Source organism: Aaosphaeria arxii, assembly GCF_010015735.1.
Source record: "Aaosphaeria arxii CBS 175.79 unplaced genomic scaffold BU24scaffold_5, whole genome shotgun sequence".
Taxonomy (NCBI): Eukaryota; Fungi; Ascomycota; class Dothideomycetes; order Pleosporales; genus Aaosphaeria; species Aaosphaeria arxii.
Window position 1 is genome coordinate 352,334 of NW_022983478.1, and position 16,120 is coordinate 368,453.

Here is a 16,120-nt window from a genome sequence, read left to right on the forward strand (position 1 = left end):
TATCCACCGTATCCCTCAATACGGCGAATACGCTAGAGAAGTGGGTCTCGCCCACCCTCTTGAACGACGTCTCATTTAAATACAATCGCATCCGCAATTTCAAATGGGGAACGAAGAGAAACTTCTGTCCCTTATTGAGTTCTCGAAGTCAACTGTACTTCCAGGACGAAGATGTCGACATGGAACGTGCTACAAACGGCAGCGGGGATCCTGAGGTGCTGGATGTTGGCAACAGGGTGCCAGGAGAAGATGGGATATGACGTTGTAAGTTCTGAAGAGCTTGTTACTTGGAACTTGTTCTAAATTGGTTGCTAAATTCGTAGTAACATGTCCACAGGCACCCTTTCCAACCGACTTGACGTACACAGACATCCCACCACCGCCAGCGCCTGAACCCATCTCGTTGAGAACTCTTCCATTACCACCATCGATCGCGAGCGATGAGCCCGGATCCTGCAATTCGACCATCAATCCCCATGGCACTGGCTGTATGGTCATGAAAAAAGGCTTCCAAGCCGGAGACTTCCTCCCAGACGGCGCCCATGTCCTCGCACGAGTAACGTTCACTGGCGCGCCTCTATCTCCATCCCCAGGAAGCATCTACACCGGCGAGCAGGTCATCATCATAAAGACTGATGGATCATTGTTTCCCAATGGTGACGCCTGGAAATGCATCACCTGCGGCCTACCATCCCAGAACACTATCGACATGATCCCCGGCTTCCACTACCCTCAATCCTTCCGCGATAGCCAGCGCTTGCTCATCGGCAGCAATATCCTCACATGTACCCCGTTCAACCTGACCGACCCCCAATGCACGCCGTCAAAAACTCACATCTACCCTGTCCGCTGGAACAACCCGGCGTCCAACGGCTTCGGCGCCATACGAGAGCTTCGCCTACACCCCGACAATGCCCACATAGGCTTCAGCGCCTTCACGCTTTACGAAGACAAGACACCTGGCCAGCTATGCTACTACGCCCGCCTGGAATTCAACCCGTCCGACCCTCACCCCGGCTACGATCTCACAAACGTCACGACTCTACTCTCGGCCACGGGCCCCAAACCCTACTCCATCTCCGGCAGAAACATCCACATCGACTCCAGCGCCCTCGCAATCGGCGAACTCCGCGGCTTCACACCCTCAGGCGACGAAGTAATCTATATTGGCCCGCCGACCGAATCCTCCAACGTCGACGTCTTCGCAGCCCATCTCCGCACCGGCGCCGTCCGACGCCTGACATCGCACCCAGACTACTGCGACCCGATCACGTACTCCCCATCCGGCGACTCGATGGTCGTGATGGACACGCGCGCGTCTGGACGCATGATGTGGGCATCCGGCATGCGGTCCGTCCCGCCGCTGATCGACCTGGTAACTCTCGTCGTGGCCGCGGGGTTACGCAACAACGGCCAGCGAAGGTTCTTTCAGCCTTGGCTTCTAGATCGTTGGGGTGACCGCGGGACGTACTATGGACAGCAGGTGAATGCGAAACTTGAAGGAAGACAGGGCACGCCGGGGAGCGGGGCGTTCGACGACCCGGAGTGGAATTCCCTCGCGGACCCGAGATGGTCGCTCGATTCGACGCAGCTGGTGTATGCGCAGGCGCAGACTACGTACCCGGAATGCGGAGGTGAGAATCCGTTGCCGTGTTATGAGTCCAAGGAGCCGTTTGGGAGGAGACAGAGGCTGGTTGTTGCGACGTTTACGGGGAGAAAGCCAAGGGTGCCGGCGACGGTGGAGTTTGATGCAGATGAGGTGGTGTGGGGTACGAAGTACGTCCCTGGCGAGGCGCCGAAGAAACAACTCGATGTGCCGGGCGGGAGGTACATCCTTGAGGGGAAGACGAGCGGTTACGCGGACGTTGAGATCGGGACGGGTGAGGGTGGTGGGAGTGTGAAGAGCGTGGAGGTCGTGTATCACAATTTTACCGACGATGGGAGGACGTTCCTCAACGGCCGGGAGTCTGCAAAGACCAGTCAGGACGGGCAGGGGAAGGCTTCTATATGGTGGTTTTCAGATCTTGCACAGAGTGGAGAGACGGTGGCTACGAAGCGGACTGGCGATGCGGGTTTGAAGGTGAACTTGAAAATTTTTGACGTTTCTGGGTGGGAGGGCAGTTTCGAAACTACAGTTGACGGCGTTACACATGTCATTCCAGATAGCGGTACATAGATGCTGATAGACGAATGCAATATGCAGGTCATTGTTCAGTAAGAAGCAGATCATGGCATTTGGTGTACTAGTACGTGAGATAGGATGATAGTGCATCGGCTTGGAAAACATCCCATGATTTCCGGAAACTGCATCGAATCGCTGATATCCATCCATATATTATCAAGAAGTGTCTTTACGGTCCTATTGTGCATACAGGTCGACCGAACTTACATCCTTCCATTATCTGCAGTGCCATCTGCCATCGCTCACTTACGACGCACAAGAGAAAATCGGACGTCAGCAACTTTAATCACACTCAATCACAGACATCGCCCGTCTCTGCTCTCCTCAATATTTATCTTCTACCTTCCATCTTTCACTTTTCTCCACCACGATTATCACCTACTCCCGCCGCCGCCGCTGGATCAATCTCACAATCCCGATCCCGCGCTCACCTACTCCCAACCGCCTAAGCCCTTCGTCCTCCCACCATCACCCTCCACTCTACACTCTCACTCTCGTCGTCATCCCAACCACTCGCTATGTCTGCTAACACATCTGAAGAAGCAGCCGACTACGACATGGCAAAGAACCACGTACGCCCCATTTCCTTCATTTCCCGCACCTAAGCTAACACGAGGAAGCTCGAGGCCGCCCTAGATATTTACACGAAACACGGCCACGACAGCAATGAAGCTTTCCGCCGCATTGTCAAAGTCCTTGGAGACTGTAAGTCTTTTCATCCCAACCCATCGTTCATGGAGAATGACAGTACTAAGCGCGTCAGTGACGCGCTCCGCCGACACATCAGCTTCCAATGAACCTCCCCCCAAGACCTCCGAGAAAGCAGCAGCCGAAGCGAAAGACAACATCGCGCACGACAAGGACCCTTACTCCGACTTTGTCCTCGCTCTCCATGACGCGGACGACTGTATTCTACACCGTCGATGGGATCGGCCCCTCCGACCGGGGAAGAAGTTGAATTTTGCTTGTGATTGCCGACGGAAGTTCTACTCGATCCCAGCTCCTCAACTTCGCGAGGGAGTGGCGGTGACGGGAGATGGTGAGAACCTATCTGTGGAGCGCCAGACCCGGGACGACATCGAGGGAAGGGTCAATGAAGATATGCAAGAGGGACACGAAGGTGGCTCCTCTTGGCCTTCGAAGCGGATGAAGATGACCAAGGAAAGAGTGGCTTGTGTGTGGTGTATGGCTAGGTGCATTTATGGTGTACCAAACTTATCCCTTCACGTTGACAGCACATTACAAGGCATACAGGTTTACCTCCAGTAGCGTCCCCACAGTGCCCATCCGTTGCATGTATGTCAACCCTACAACACGCCAATGAGAACAGTCTGTAGAATAATCAATCTTAAATTCTGCTTGCAGGCTAAATTCGACTTGATATGGTGATGATCATGATGGTAATATCAATGCACCGTCCCTACTTTTCTCCTCCCTCTCTACTCAATTGTTGCATAACACACGACGGCACCACGCTTGCGACCTGGCTTATATACGACAGAGCCCTTTATCTATCTTGTCCATTCTCCCCACCTAAAAGATCAATGTGTTTTCCCGCTCAGTGATGGATGAATGGAAGTCGTTCATACAAAGCTAGCTAGTAAACCTTGCTAATAGAAATCTACACGTGACTATGGCCCGCGTAATGCTACAACCCAACGTTATTCTAATTTCATTTTGTGTTTCATTGCTTCCCCTCTTCCACTTTCATTGGTCTTGGATGGGTTCTGGTTGATGCGATGCTGTGTTTGATTTTTGGTGATTTTGTTTGCGATTTGATAGTGGGGATAGTGATCAACAAGAATCAATCAGGAAGACAAGACAAATGATATGGCAGCAGTATAAGTAGTTTTTTATCTCAGTACAGACTCTATGCTAGTGCATGTAATGAAGCCGTGACTGTATTCCCATCCTTTCTTCGACGTTCTAGAAGAACAAAGTGTAGCAACGATGACAACGACGTCGATCAACGCGTGCGTGCTGGAGGTCATTCACTATTCGTAGAATTACTCCTCGCCGTCACGGCTACCGCATTCCCGATGTAAAACACGATGCTAGGCTCAAACATCAAGGTGGCCTCGCTCACAAACACCGAACACCCCGTCACCGTCTTCCTCCCCAGCTCCTCCTTCCTCTGTATCAGCATCCACGCGACACCCGAGCCATTCGGGCTCCCGAGCAATGCCTTGCACGCCCTGGTATACGCATCGAAGTAGTACCCCGGCCAGGGCTTCAACTTATTCTTGGTCGGGTCGCCGCCGGGTACGTCCGGGGGCGCGTCCTGGATCGCCCTGCGGATGATCTGCTGGGTGGTGGGATTCGTGACGGACCAGATGATGATGTTGCGCAGGCCACGCAGGTTGGAGTACGTGTGCAGGTACCAGAAGGCGTAGACGATGTCGGAGGAGCGGATCAGTGCGGGCAGGTCCGCGTCGGGGATGTGCGGGGAGCGGTAGGTGGCTTCGTGCCGTGCGCTGAATTGCTTGGATACCATGAGGGTTCCTGAGGCGGCGTGCGAGCCGAGGTGGAAGTGCGCGCCTGTCTTGCGGAGGACGCGGCCGTTGGGACTGACGTAGGTTTGTATGTCGAGTTGTTGTGTGGTGTATGGGTCGCCGTGCTGGATGATGGAGAAGAACCAATCTCTGGAGTCAAACGAAGCGCCAATGGTGGCGAGGAGGGGCTCGATGCCGTACTGTCCTGGACCAAGGAGTATGTTTGTCTTCTGGGATTCGCTATAACCCCAGTCGGTAAGCTGCTTGGGGAAGGAAACCCAAGTGCTGGCAGAGGAGACCTGAGGAGGCGTCAGGTAGGGGCCGGCTTGGGCGGAGGTGAGGAACATGACGGCGAGAAATTGCCCGCCTTTGCAGACGAGGCGTTGGTAGGCTTCCTCGTCGACGGGAGGCGGGCCGTCTCCTAGCCAGAGGGCTTTGGGAGGTACTTCAGATGTGGCGAGGTTTTCAAAATTGCCCATCTCGTCCTGGTGTTGAACAGCATTGGGATGGCGAGGGACGGTGCCAGCTTTTATGAGATGTGGGAGAGCTAGAAGGGTGGGAAGGAGTGAAGGCAGGTGCATGTTGGAAACGAAGGCGAGGCCGAACTTGATGTCGATGATGCAGGCGTACTCGTGTGTGGGGAGGTGGACATTAGTACCTAAGTGAGTGAGTGATTGTGAATGTCCAAGTCAGATGACTAGGAAGGAGCGAGGATGGGAAGGGTGGATCGCCTAGGGCTCGTCGAAATTTGCGAATTGGAAGAATGCAGTGCTTGAAACGCTGAAAAGTGACAGAGAGTCGGGATGCGGCACCTTTTCTCAACTCCTCAATGTCAGTGAAGGTGGGCGATGGAGGTGGTCGGTGGCGGTTGGGAATAGCTTCACTTGGAGCAGCGCAACACAAGCAAGTAGAAGCACGACAGAACAGCAACCAAGGGTGAGAGTGTGAAGGGAAGGATGAGAGAAGGTGACTCTTCTTCAATCAGCCAGAACAAGCCAGCAAGATCAACGAAAAGAAAAAAGTAAAGTGAGAAAAAGCTCATTGGTTCAAAGTCTTTCTAAGAAAGAAAGAAAGACTTTATTAGCAGCCCCAACCCCGCTGCTAATCGTGACTCGCAACCAGGACGTTCGCGGCGGCTCCGCATACTAGTCATTGAGTCTCCGGAAACCGAGCCGTTGCGTTGCAAATGAAGTGAAGGAGGGGGGAAAGGGGAGGGCAGGGAGGGCAGAAGGGAAAGGGGAGCTAAATGGTTAGTTCAGGTGGAGTGCACGGAGGAAAGGGAGAAGAGGGAAGAAAGGGCAGGTAGGGTGGGCAGCAAAGAGAATGAAGAGGAGGTCGAAAGTAGCTCGGGACTGAGTGTCTGGAGAGGAAAAAGAAGAAGAGGAGACGGAGGATGGGAGGCAGAAGAGGGTTTATATACCCCATTCCTGGGGGGGAGGGACCGTGCGCTGCCTCCCAGATCACATTGCCTATTGTGGAAGAATAGGGTCGACCAGATCGACCAGAATGGCCAGATTGGCCAAATCGGGCGACCTGGGTGATTGTGATATGGCGGAAGTGTCACGTGAAAGCGAGGCTGCCTGGCCATTATCACCTCAATCGGCCCAATTGGGACTGATTCAGCACGGTCCATGTGTTCGCACAATAGGAAGAGGGTGACGATGAATAGGATCAATAGGATCAATAGGATCAATAGGATCAATAGGAGGGAGGTTGGGTGGCTGGGCGAATAGGAAGATAGCTGAGTAGGTGGATTGGTAGAGAGGTGGTTGGACGTGGGTGGACGTGGGTGGACGCATGGGGTCAAGGTCTCTGGCATGAGGTGGTGATGCATGCATAGAACTGGGGGACGGTAGACATCCGTCTATAACAGTGAAGTCGTGACGTTATGGGATTGTGAGATCGTGATGCTTCAATTGATGAGACCTTTGTCCTGTCCAGCTCTACCATTTGTATCAGATTGTACGACAGCTCCATCAAGATGACGCGAGTACTCTGTTCCATGCTCTAGCTATCATCCAAAGACGTTACTGAAATCGTGAGATCGTGAGACTATGAGATTGTGGTGGTTCATTTGATGATGCCTCTCTGCGTAGTAAAACTCACGGCAGTGCTATCAAGACAGTGCGAGTTTGTTGCTTCATGCCCATGCCGTTTGATCCGTAACCCAGTAGCATGCCTCAATTGCTCACATAACAACTTGAATCCACTAAATGCATCCAAAATTCCAGCTTCATCGAAAACTTCATCCGCCGCCCAGTTCGCCGACTATCACGAAGCCGCCCATCACCACCGTACTCACCTCCTCGTCATTGAATCACAACACATACACGTCGCCAGAAAGACCAACCGTCAGATTGAAGCCATATCACACACGTACGAACGCCCTCCTCCATCAGAATTGCGACTCCCGCGCACTCAATTTGCCTCTCTCACCTCACCTCGCCACCATATCTCAGCTCTATCGCCTTACGAGAACGCCCCGACGGGCGAAAGCACACACATCATAAACACAACAGAAAAGAGATAGATAGAAACAGCTATGCTACATAGTTCAATACAAACTTTCTCACTATGTTCCCTTGGCTAGACTCACTATGCCCCTCATCACGTTCCACGTCCATAACTTCTCTCATCCCGGCACCTGACCGAAAAGCGACATACACCACAAACTCGGCCCACAGGCGGTAGCAAAGAACAAACAGTGCATACAGTTTAACAGATGATTCCCACCATCTTGCCTTCATTATCACTCAGTGTCTGTTCCTCATGCCGTGACGTCCGATTCGCCTCCTTCGCTCGACAGTATGCTGGGATGGTGTGAAGTGATTCTGGAAAAGGTGTTGAATCTATCGCAAGCTATATGCACGCATCATGGAGATGTGCGAATGCGGAGGAGGTGAAGGTCGAGGTAGACCAAGCAGACGATCCTATGGATCAGGCCAACGAACGAACGCTGGATTGGCGCCGTTGGGATTTAACTTCACACGATTGTGGACGACAAGCCAGAGCGAGATCAGGTATCGAGACACGTTGGAAATCTCATCAACTCACATCCGACGCTTCATATTTACATCTGCCGACCCAATGCTACGAGTACAACCACGGGTCCTTGATGAAAAGATAGTCGTTCCGTGATGAGATATACGCCTACACACTTTACATCACAGCACGACCTGTCCCTCACACTTTCACGCCCACGAATCCACCCACCATCATCTCATAAAGCACCGCTCAAGCATACGAACAACACAAATTCCAACGCATTCAATTCATCTAATCTATCTCCACGCGCCTCGATACTCCACCTCACCTCCCACGAACTCCGCCGCCACCGCCACGCCATCTCGACCCAGCCGGGGAAAAAGCGGAAATATATACAAGAGGACAATCCCGGCAGGTCGAGACTCGCGTGTCTACTATCTATCCACCCTGTGTCTAGTCTACCATATGTGCCCCGTGTGTGGTTATATACAAGTGCAAGCGCAAGAAACAAAGAGCAGGAAACGGAGGGAGAGAGAAATATGTACAAGTACACCGAGGTAATGCAATAAGTGGGAAAAGGGAGGGATGGGGGGTGGGGGCTCTATGTGATGAATGGAGGGAAAATGCAGAAAGGTTGTTGTCTTATATATTTTCAAGGAAGGAGATGCCAAGGATGGAGATGCATATGCGAATGTAGGTGTGGACGATATCCCTACCATCTGGTTATATACAAGGGTTTCGATGGTAGGTTGATCGTCTGGAAAGGCTTCAAATCATGACGACAACGAGAGTGAGAATGGAAGATGATAAAGGGAGAGGAAGGAAGCGATCAAGCGCGAACAGGCGTGCACTTAACCTTGAGCGCAGGCTTCTGCCATAGGGTGTAGACCTCCTGGTTGCGCCAGCTGTCGCTCTCCGGCTCGAGGGTGAGGTCGAAGTGGAAGAGGATCTTAGCGAGGATTATGCGCATTTCGTGGTAGGCGAGGCTGGTTTCATCGTTAGCGATTCTGTTTTGGTGGTGGTGAGGGGAAAATGGGGACGAGGGGTATACGTACTTCTTGCCGAGACAGTTGCGCGGCCCATAAGAGAAAGGCTGCAGCGCGTGCTTGTTGTCGCCGTCGAAGCGATCGTCTTCGCCGGTCCAGCGCTCTGGGATGAAGGACAGTGGCTCAACGAAGTTCTTTGGGTCTTGGTACATCGCGAGTTGTTGGCAGGAAACGGTGGTCTGGAGGGGAGTTAGGAATGATCGTGAAGTCTGATGGGCAAGGGAGTGAAAACTTACGCCTCCGGGGATCCATTCGCCGCACACTTCGGAGCCTTGAGCGGGAACGAGGCATGGGAGACCGATCGGGACGGGAGGATACATGCGAAGACCCTCCTCGAGACAAGCGCGGAGATATTTCAGGCGTTGAAGGCCTTCGATGGTAATGTCGTCGTCGGACTTGAAGGCGCCTCGGATTTCGTCCACTAGCTTCTTGAGGCTGTCCTGGTGCTTGAGAAGATACCAAGTGACACCGGAGAGAAGAGTGGCGGTAGTCTCAGTTCCTGCAATCATGAAGACAGTCGTGTTAGCATACATCTCGCCCTTGGTCAAGCCCCGGCCTTCCTTCGCGTTCATGACCAGGTTCCAGATGTCGGGTTCGTTGGAGCCGCGCTCGACGCGGCGGTCGACACGCTTGGAAGAGTAGTCGAAGTGGATGACACGCTTCTTCTGCGCGGCGTTTCCGGCAATGGCCTTGACGAACTTCATGACGCTGGGCCAGTAGCGGACGATCCCGATCTTGGATCCAGTGCGGATGGACTCGAAGATGTTCTTGACCCAGGGAATGTAGTCGTCGTTGTCAAGAAGGTACAGCGGCTCGCCGAACGTCAGGTCAGACATGATGTCGAATGTGGTGTAGTTGTACATGCGGACCATGTCGATCTGGTGCTTTGGGTCCTTGGAAACCTCTTTCATTTTGTGGATGAGCAAGTCGGCGTACTTGGCGAAGAGGCCTTCTTGGAGCTTCAGCGACTTGTCGGAGAAGGCGTTCGAGAAGATGCGGCGCATGCGCGAGTGGTCCTCGTCGTTGGCGGAGATGATAGTGTGGACGTCGTTGATCGCGGGCACGAACCAGTCCGGGTGCTTGATGATGTTGGCCTTGCCTGGCTTCTGGTGGCCATGGATGTCTTTCCACCCCCGCGGGTCATTGAAGCTCAACTCGTGTGGAGACACGCGCACCACCTTTCCGTACTTCTGATGGAGCCCACATATCATATCAGTGTACGTTCCTCGGTATACATGCGAGACCATAGGAATCTGTGTGATGGCATAGAGCTTTGGTCCCGGGAAGTTCCGGAGTGGATGGAAGTATAATCTGTAAACGGCTTTTACGACGAAGCGAAGGGCGAACTATCACAGGTCAGCGATCGATGGCCGAACTGTCATGATTTTGATACATACGAAAGCGATGAGGCCAAGGAATGCCCGACTTATCGTCAAGTTCCTGATTAGGTTGGACGGCGCCAAAGCTGAAAGAAGCTCCACAGAAGACATCTTAACGAATGGCGTTGTGCTGGAATTGTGAGGGTAGGTTTTTCGAGACGAAGATCTGGGCGGGAGCAGACGAATAAGTAAGGTCTGGAGACGTAACAGATCAATCGTCGAAGACCAAGATGGTGCCCGAGATGGTGAGCGTTCACATTTCCGCAGCGTGCGGGCACCCAGAAGTCTCCGGGTTTGTATGGGAGAGCTTGAGAGGCCGTGGATGACTTTCGTTCCCCAGGCTGTGCTTGGTAACTGGGGGTGCAGTCCGTGGGCGTGGTGTGAGAGCGAGCCTTGTTGATCGACACGGTGGCTCGGGAATGGTCGTGACGCCCTGGACCCGTGCGTCCATATGGAACCACGAATCTGAAACTGGTCTACACTAGCGAACTTCTCAATGGGAAAGTTGAGAAGAGTTTGCATTCAAACATCTCTGCTGAGGCAGATGCAGAACACGTGCATACTGGTTTGGGGGCCGTGGGGCCGTATCTCTGCGCCCAATACATCTAAACAAGGCACCAGTAAGGAATCGCTTATATCAGAGCGAGGTGACAGTACAAGTGTCTACGAAACATCAAACCGATCGGGTATATTTTGTTTCGATGCCGTTTACATTCCCGATGTTTCCTATGTAGAGTCCGCGCCCATTGGCCCGTTGCGGCAATCGCCCTAACCCGATCAAGTAGGCAATGCTCAATTCGGCAATCTCGGGTACATCCTATTTGCTGGGCGTACCCTAGTCGTGTATTGTACACGTCCTACCTACAGAATGTAAAACAGAATGAGTACATGGGCATATAGCAGAGCACCGCTAGACACAAGAAACAACGGGTATACATGAAACGACCAGTTGAATGTTTCTATTGATGAGGGGTCAATCATTCCACAGACCCCAGCGACTGAACTATGTCTTGTAGTTACCAAGCAATCTCACGAGAACCGGGCCATGCAGTCGGACTATGCAGGCTGCGGGCTGTGTTTCTATCGTCGCAAAGAGGGATAGACGTTATTTTCTTTTGTCTGTATGATTCCATTAATGACGCATGCTTTTCGCACGTCATCGGCGTCGATCAGGGCTATTACACAGACCCGATCATCATGGCAGGAATTGGGCGGGCGCTCTTAAAACCACGGTACGGCAGGATCAGGATTTTGTCTAAGAGAAGTGCAAAATATTGATAAAAAATCAAAAGAAGCATTGCTCTCCGCCTCATACATGCATTCTAGATGTTCGCGGGATCACGAGATGAATATCAGACTGAACAACCCCTTCGGTGACTCTCAATTCCAATGGTCCCCACTTACTATTCATCTTGCGGGGTTGGATCTACTGTACCTGGCATGCAATGTAGCACATCGGCAATGACGCTTACGCCGCTTAGAACACCCCTGCCAGCACCCTAATGCTTATTCGGGTCAACGTTAACATCTCGCGAATGATCATCGAGCAATTGAGCTTGAAATGTCTCTTGAATCCGCGTCCATTCATAGCGGGACAGGACATAGCGTTTCAATCCATTGATTCGTTGGGTTGAGGACTACTCGATGTTAGATGTACATTGAAAAGCCCGGGCAGGGCAAGCAGCGAAACGCTAATTTTCCTTCCGCGCGAGAGTGTTAGAGTGAGGTCAATCATTCATTGCTGTGAGTGATAGAGGACATAAGACTCCGGTGCCCCCACCTCTGCTTTTCATATTCAACAATGTACTATTCCTTCGCTGAACACCTCTTCCACCCCAAACCAGGGTGCAGCATTGAATGAACTCAGTGAGCTTTCCACAGAAGTACAAAGCATGTCCGGTCGCCCTGTAAGTTCAATCGGTTGAGAATAGCGCGATGCCGTCGAGCTTATGAAAATCGTCGCTATTAACTAACTATTGTCATAACTACACACACTTGCATTTATCTACTTTCCATTCAACGCACAAAGTTTAGATGATTCGGGTTTGCATTGCTACGCAAGTGTCTGAATAGAACGGAACCGGAGATCAGTACGTCCACTTGATTCGAAAAAAAAGCCAAACGCCAAAAGGTCACGACGCTGCGAAAATGAAACCAAGCTCATCCGTTCTAAACCTAAGAACTCCTGTCGACGTGATAAGTTCTGGCACAATTAAGCTGAACAAAATGTGGACGGTTCGGTCCTGACCGTAGATGCCCTACCAAGCATGATAGCTTTGGACTCTCTCCACGGGATAATTTACGGCTTGTGTGGTGCATCGCGGATCTCCATGAAAAAAAAAACATGTTCATCGTTGACGGGATTAATACGCCACATACCCGGCAGGCTCTCGTTTGCAAAATGAGTATTGTACCGATACTAAGATGGATTGATACACAGGACTGGGACAAAACCTCAGCCGAAATTAGAGTAAGATATTGGTATTTTTCAACCACCTATACTACCACAAAGAGAGGTCGTAGAGAAACGAAAAATACGTTGAATTACAGGACGCGTATAGTACTATATTACGACAGACTTATTATAGAATATAGACGACTCTCTGTTGTACGGCAGAAGGGTATAAAGGTGAGGATTTTGGTGCAAGTAGTTGCTAAGAAACTACCTTGGCGCTCGCGCTGATTGGCTCTTTTCTTAGGCGATAGGCACCAGTTCTTACGGGGGGTAGGCGCTGATTTTGGGGGGAAGGGGCGCCCATTTTCGGGAGGCGGGGTAGCCGCCCACTCTTATGGGGGGTATGTGCTGATTTTTAGGGGAGGTGAGCGCCTAATTCCCCATAAGGATTGGCGGCTACCCCCCAAAAGTCAGTGCCCATCTAGACTAGGTAAACCTCAGTTAAATATTCTCCTAAGGCTGCTGTAGCGTACGAAAATACATTCACAACAGAAAATTATTTAAGACTACTTTTACTTGTATCTTTAAAAAGCGCATATAGCGGGCAAAACCCAGACACCTTACCTATACGTAGTTATAGATCGCTGTTCATGGTGTGATGCTAGGTTTAAAGTTATGATTTTTCCAGTTTCGTCCTGGTCCTGTACCGATACCAATGCTGCAAAAGACGACGACAACACCCGTCATGTGTTTGCGAATATTGCCTCTGACGTTAATTAGCTCTCCACTTCCACGACAGGCATTCCCAATGAGTTTCTAGTAGTTATCATCCAGCTCTCTAGTTATCGTAAGGAGTGCACGCGCGGACCATTGCGGGTAGCAAAGTCTCATTGAGTCAACGCCCAATTCGCCCTCTGAATGATTGTCGCCAGTCTGTGTGCGCTTCTACAAGTGCAGCCAAACTTGTCCCGCGTCTTACAACTTGTTTCGCACTGAATGTGTAGATTGACGGGGGAAATCTCTAAAGATAACTTTCGTAGGTAAATCAGTCATATTGTTTAACACCACTAAGCTCGGACTGCTGGTAAAACACTGAGCATGATAATAGCAAAGGTTGCACGGCCAGCCATAGAGAGAAAGACACGCAAAGTGTTCTCATGTGTTTCTGCATCGTCACGTTGTAAGGTAATAGCCATAACCTTCGCGCGAAGGTACCGACAGGCTCTGCCTTCTCACGGGCCATGTTTGCAGCTTTTCCTTGTTTCACTCAGTCTGGGAGGGGAAAATGGGGACATTTCAGTGTCCCGCTAAAAATGACAGCTCGCCTACATTTGTGTTTTGCTATGCAGAGTGAATTTGAATTTTATTCAGTTTATTTCATAAAACAGGCATCATATCCTCTTTTTCGTTGCCCATTAGGTGTATTCCGACCTTCAAGAAATCAATCCGTGTCACGCTTCTTGATTCACTGGTCAAACAGCCCATCTTTTCAGACTAAGACATTCGTGAATGTTTCTCAAAACACAGGTCACGGGGTCGCTCCGTGCATTTTCAACACCACGATTTCGAACACTCACGACCAATACTGCGATTTAGGTACTAACATTTCACGGCAAACATAGGTAGCAACGATGAAGTCATCCAGAATATCGCACAGAAAATGGAAAATTCTGAAGCTTTTGTGCCCCTCCAGAGCATTTCAGTGCTGAGATATTGCGTGGCCGTCTAAAAATGACTTCTAAAATTAATCAAGAGTTCTTTCGTTTACCGTGAATCTTTCTTTGAACTTGACTCGCTGGATACAGACGCTTGACTATCGCTGTAGGAATGATTGGATATCTAGAATCATGTGCGATGCTATGGGTTACAATGCCGTCGCAGGCTTCCCTTTACTCCTACATTCGATCTGATGTATCTCTAGTATTTGAATTGCTTCATTGCCAGCGCTTTATTTTCCAGTGCTCGAATTCTTCCTTTTCCCCTGTCAAAATTCCAAGATCTTCAATCGATACTTTGTCTGTTGAACACACCAAAATGACAACCAACACGCCCCCGATTACCTGGGGTCATGAACTTCTCATAAAGCCGCCAAATAAAACCAAGCGACAACTTACAGAGACCATCTGTCGCAACGCTATTTCGGAAGACCTTCGGTTCCAACAATATGCAGAGATGTCCATTTGGGTCTGTCTGCACACCAGCAAAGACCCTGTCCTGCATATCACTGTGCGCCTCAAGACCTCACAACAACTCCTCAATGGTAGACAGTTTGTCGCCCATATTTACCGGCCCTGTGAAGACATGCCACCGCAGATTTTCGGCGAAGATCGTGATGACGAGGCGAGGAGTCGACGTCCACGTCGACATCGATATCGACGGAATCGAAACGCGCAACAATATCGCTGATTCCCGGCCGTGTGCTACCAACAACAGACGATTTCGCATGTTCACATACCCCTTCGACTTCTGTTCGACGTCGAAATGCCTCGTTTACTCCACGCTTTCTTCATCCATTATCAAAATCTACAGCCAAGATCCATGTCTGCCCTTTGGCCATCTCTCTATTGACGGCTGGAGATGAAAAGAGCCCCCATCGCGGACAAACATCTGATTTCCAAACTCGTTGCCTACGCCTCTGGCTTGCGCCAATCGTCACTTTCTTGGATTTCGCCCGACATTGGGATGCCTCGTTTCACATTCACACTATCTTCTGCAACATAACTCATTTGCTCTCCTTAGAGTGTTCACTAGAGATGACAATAGCCACTGGCCACTCGCTTGCCGGCACAACATGACGTCCTCTCTTCTAACTTGTTCACAATATTGTCTGACTTGCAGCAAGATTTCAGCTCCGTAGTCCGTTTGATGCTAGAATGTTTCGATCGACATTTGCAGTTCGTTCGCTGGTTTCACTGGAGATGACGATGGATTTTGGGGCGTATGTGTTGCTTGTATTCTAGAACTGTATCTTTATGACAATTACTTCAATTGCTTGATCACAATAGTTCTTGTTCCAATCATGTGATGAATGTTTTGCTCTTGAATACTTGAACACTTGAACACTTGAACATCTTTGCCGTTAAGACCATAAACGTGCTAAGCAATAAGCTTACAAAAGGAGATGTTGAAGTGCCAACTCCTCCAGTTGACTCAGCAACCGACATTAATAATAAAGTACTACTAATACGACAGTTTCTTTTGTGATACCAAGACCGCGCTTTCTGTCTTCTCTACGCTGTGCCAGTGGCCTACCCGGGATCTGATACTCCTCGCGCACTTTTGAAACCCGTTGTTTCTGCATCCACAGGCGGTAAGTTGGTCTGGTGAATCAGTGAGTCACGTGCACCACAGGCAGAAGCCTGTGCAGGGGTCTGTGCAGGGGTCTGTGCAGCCCACATTGAGTAGTATATAGGATCAGGTTCGCCCACCTTAGTTAATATTATCTCTTATGCTCTCTCATTCAATTATCCAACTCGGTAATGCAATAATTATGAACATGGAACAAAACATAGTACTGATATTGATCTAAAACCCACCCATCTTATCTGATGATTCTGACAGCGACACCGCCGGTATGAAAAGAAACATTCTGCTCCAGGGTAATATGGAAAAGGTCTTCACCTGCTGCCAAATTCCTTTCC

The 16,120-nt window shown here is 50.6% G+C and overlaps 5 protein-coding genes across 5 annotated transcripts; 3 read left to right on the forward strand and 2 right to left on the reverse strand.

Moving 5' to 3' along the window:
* Positions 1-91: 91 nt before the first annotated feature.
* BU24DRAFT_370960 (saponin hydrolase precursor) lies at positions 92-2,216 on the forward strand. Its single transcript, XM_033524450.1, has 2 exons — positions 92-264; positions 338-2,216. Exons 1-2 carry the CDS (start codon positions 172-174, stop codon positions 2,174-2,176), a joined length of 1,932 nt encoding a protein of 643 aa, XP_033382562.1. The 5' UTR covers positions 92-171; the 3' UTR covers positions 2,177-2,216.
* Positions 2,217-2,700: 484 nt separating this feature from the next.
* Positions 2,701-3,451, forward strand: BU24DRAFT_463032 (uncharacterized protein; the record flags this gene model as incomplete). The annotated part of the gene is made up of 3 exons (XM_033532073.1): positions 2,701-2,754; positions 2,803-2,887; positions 2,946-3,451. The coding sequence occupies 3 exons, from the start codon at positions 2,701-2,703 to the stop codon at positions 3,449-3,451; spliced, it is 645 nt and encodes a 214-aa protein (XP_033382563.1).
* Positions 3,452-4,169: 718 nt separating this feature from the next.
* Positions 4,170-5,255, reverse strand: BU24DRAFT_409984 (uncharacterized protein; the record flags this gene model as incomplete). Its single annotated transcript, XM_033525955.1, has 1 exon — positions 4,170-5,255. One exon carries the CDS (start codon positions 5,253-5,255, stop codon positions 4,170-4,172), a length of 1,086 nt encoding a protein of 361 aa, XP_033382564.1.
* A 2,996-nt stretch (positions 5,256-8,251) lies between these two features.
* Positions 8,252-10,195, reverse strand: BU24DRAFT_481640 (cytochrome P450; the record flags this gene model as incomplete). The annotated part of the gene is made up of 4 exons (XM_033533184.1): positions 8,252-8,645; positions 8,715-8,884; positions 8,942-10,051; positions 10,103-10,195. The coding sequence occupies 4 exons, from the start codon at positions 10,193-10,195 to the stop codon at positions 8,489-8,491; spliced, it is 1,530 nt and encodes a 509-aa protein (XP_033382565.1). The 3' UTR covers positions 8,252-8,488.
* A 4,318-nt stretch (positions 10,196-14,513) lies between these two features.
* Positions 14,514-14,885, forward strand: BU24DRAFT_463035 (uncharacterized protein; the record flags this gene model as incomplete). The annotated part of the gene is made up of 1 exon (XM_033532074.1): positions 14,514-14,885. One exon carries the CDS (start codon positions 14,514-14,516, stop codon positions 14,883-14,885), a length of 372 nt encoding a protein of 123 aa, XP_033382566.1.
* Positions 14,886-16,120: the final 1,235 nt, after the last annotated feature.

Excerpts from the sequence above, each read along its gene's own strand:
- BU24DRAFT_370960 (XM_033524450.1), top strand. The coding sequence starts at position 172 with ATGTCGACATGGAACGTGCTACAAACGGCAGCGGGGATCCTGAGGTGC. Across the intron at positions 265-337 it reads AGAAGATGGGATATGACGTT|GCACCCTTTCCAACCGACTT; the intron begins GTAAGTTCTGAA and ends ACATGTCCACAG.